The 2858-nt window shown below is 40.4% G+C and overlaps 1 protein-coding gene across 2 annotated transcripts in view; it reads left to right on the forward strand.

Annotated features, from left to right (window-relative positions):
• The first annotated feature begins 1357 nt into the window (after positions 1–1357).
• GC (GC, vitamin D binding protein) overlaps positions 1358–2858 on the forward strand; it is a 50803-nt gene continuing 49302 nt past the window's right edge. The window contains exon 1 of one of the 2 annotated variants that reach the window (XM_023507588.1): positions 1358–1514. In XM_023507588.1, coding sequence (XP_023363356.1) covers positions 1457–1514 — 58 coding nt within the window. In that variant the 5' untranslated portion in view covers positions 1358–1456. The remainder of the gene's footprint in view (positions 1515–2858) is intronic. The other variant, XM_012812162.2, reaches the window with a different exon arrangement.

The following is a 2858-nucleotide window of genomic DNA, read 5'->3' on the forward strand; positions in this document are numbered from 1 at the left end:
TACTATGAGACTGAAACATATTTTTAGTTAACTCAAAAAGTTAATCCTTGGCTATTAGTTGAAAATGAAATTTTAAATTACTTGTTTATGAGACTGAGGACACAGGATGGCTTTAAAAATCTTCTGAGTTCCAGGACTCACTGGGTGCAATGATTTTCTTAGATATTGTACATTTGGAAAGCCACCAAGGTAAAGTGTCAGTAACTAGACTAAGGGGGCAGGTAATGGGAATGACCTTTACCACGTGTTAGGTGTTCCAGTAAGCCCTGTGCAGAGGTCATCTGAATTAACCTCACAGTTCTCCTGAGACAACAGTACTAACAGTTATCACCTCATTGCTGAGGAGGAAGATGAGGCTGGGGAGGGGGGAGAAAGTTCCCCGTGGACGCCCAGCAGCAGGAACCCAGGAAGGGGGTCTGGCCTGGGAGCCTGAGTGCCCTGTCCGAATGCTCCCATTTCCTGAAAAGAAGCTACTGCAAAAGCCAAGTGGAGCTGATCTAATTCCCAAGACAGGTCACCACCCGCCTCTCCAGGGAAGCCATGGAGGCACTCGGAGTTCAGTTCTGCCTTCCATGAAATAAAGACCTTGAAGAACGGCCGCATCCCACAAAGCCCCTGTGAGCTCTCACATTACATTATCATAAAATGGAGCAGCTGCATATGATTAGTAAAAGGACCTTTTAAACTAGCTGTAGGGAGTCTGAGATTTACCACTAACTTTTTATGATTGGTGACAAGTCATTTAACCTCCCCAGTTATTATCTGCCTCATTTCAGGCCTTACTTTCAATATATAAGTCAAAAAGCGCTTCAAAAAGTGTAACAGGGGCCATAAATACAAAGGACTATGCCATCATCTCAAATAAATTTTTCTTATAACATTGAAATTATGGACGTAAGGAAGTGTGCTAAATTGACTTCTCACTCTCTTTCTGCCTTATTACTTAGACCACCTAGGCTACAATATTTTAAGGGAATGCTTATGTGTAGTCAATTTAAATAGAGGCAGAGAGAGGGAGAGCGAGAGAGGGAGAGAGAGATTATTTCTCCAATTTTTCCATTTATACATCAGAAGGGTAGGGAATGTCCCAAGAAGACACATAGCCCTATAAAGAGAAAAAAAATGTGTCCATTACTAATACATTAAATAAATTTTAGTGAAGAACAACAGTGGAAAATAATCTATATGCCTTGGCTCCTTTGCACTTTGACAAAGTTAATGATTAAAATCTACTAGAATTTCCACTACGGTATCCCAGGGCATCTATTTGCCTTGATTGATGATATTATTTTATCTCTTTTGGGCCAAGGATGACTGCCCCTTGCTTCTGTGTAGAGATTAATAATTGATCAGTTCATAGTCGTGAACCTTAGTAAAAGAGACCTGCCACTTCAGACGACCATCTTTCCGTGGTGACCTGCAAGAGGCAGGAGGGCGCCCGCCCACCAGCAGGAACATGAAGAGGGCCCTGGTCTTCCTGCTCGCTGCTGCCCTGGGGCAGGCCCTGGAGAGAGGTGAGGCTTCTTTCCTTGTGACTGTTTACAACACTTCTTACTAGTTCAATTTTCTGCTAGGACTTTAAAAGTGATATAAAAGTTATGCAACAAGAGTTTATAAATAGGGAGAGACAGAAAGATCAAAGAAGGATCAATCTCAGCTCAACAATGCCATAAAGTGTTGAACAGGAAGAGGCAAAAGATAAGAATCTCATGAAAGAAAGAAAATGAAATTACATAATTTGTCGATTATCCCTCCTCCTTTCTTGGTAAATAAGACCTGAAGAGAATGATTTGAAGTTAGAAGTGAGTCAATTGTTAAAAGATACCACAAATGAAGACTGATCCATCACAGTTTTAGGAATTCTGTAGACTGGGAACTTTCCAAAAATCTGTTCCAATTCGCTTTTCTGGCTGATTCTTTAATGTTTATAAGGGACTCTCTTCCTGGCTTACACATTTAAACTTCCTTTAGTATTGTCAGCTAACCGTCTCTCCTAACTCCTGCGTTAGAGTTCATATCAGTAATGCATTTAACCAATGGGATAAAATGCGCTCCCAGGAATTATCAGGTATTAACTCTAATATGAATAACCTTCCTCCTGACTCTTTAATTGTTTTACATTCACTTTTCATTGATCTTACTTTCTTCATTCAAATCATTTTAAATTTTGTCTTACCATCCACAGATTCTGAAGTAAGCTATGAGTTATTAGGTTAAGACTATGAAATCTTTCTAAGATAGAGGGAGGTATTAAAAAAAAAATACAATTGACTATGTCCCTTAAAAGATTTGTGAATAGGACAACTCCCAAGAAACTCTGAAATTTTACTTCTTTCCCAAAGTGTTGCTGGGGCAAATCTGATTCTGAAAACCCCAAACACAGCAGGATCTTTAAACTCAGAAGGTCCAAATGGCCAGGTCATGGGACTGTCTCAGAGGCCACAACCAGGAACATGAGTTGTCATCTCGTACTTCTGACTCAGCATGTGTACACTGGCTTCACCTCAAATTACAGGGTCCTTTGGAGAATAACAGAGGACTCTGCAATCTCTATTTCAACATCCCTGACAATCGTCAGACTCTGATGATATTGATATGCCAACACCTTATTTCCACCCCCGTGGAGATCTGAACTTCATTCCTATGACCCAGGTACCCTAGGTCAGATGATAATCTGGAGACATACAGAATACATGTTTATGCAGTAAACACTCAGTGTTTGGGGCAGTAGTCCTTATCTACCACTCCTCTATTCTATAGAACTTGAGCATGAGTATGACCCAAAGACCATGTCAGTAGTGGACCTAAAGGCTAGGCATGTTTTCTCTGGGCAGGAAGTTACAAAGTATATAAATTAA

Source organism: Otolemur garnettii, unplaced genomic scaffold (assembly GCF_000181295.1).
Source record: "Otolemur garnettii isolate 467f Iridium unplaced genomic scaffold, OtoGar3 scaffold00191, whole genome shotgun sequence".
NCBI classification, from domain to species: domain Eukaryota; kingdom Metazoa; phylum Chordata; class Mammalia; order Primates; family Galagidae; genus Otolemur; species Otolemur garnettii.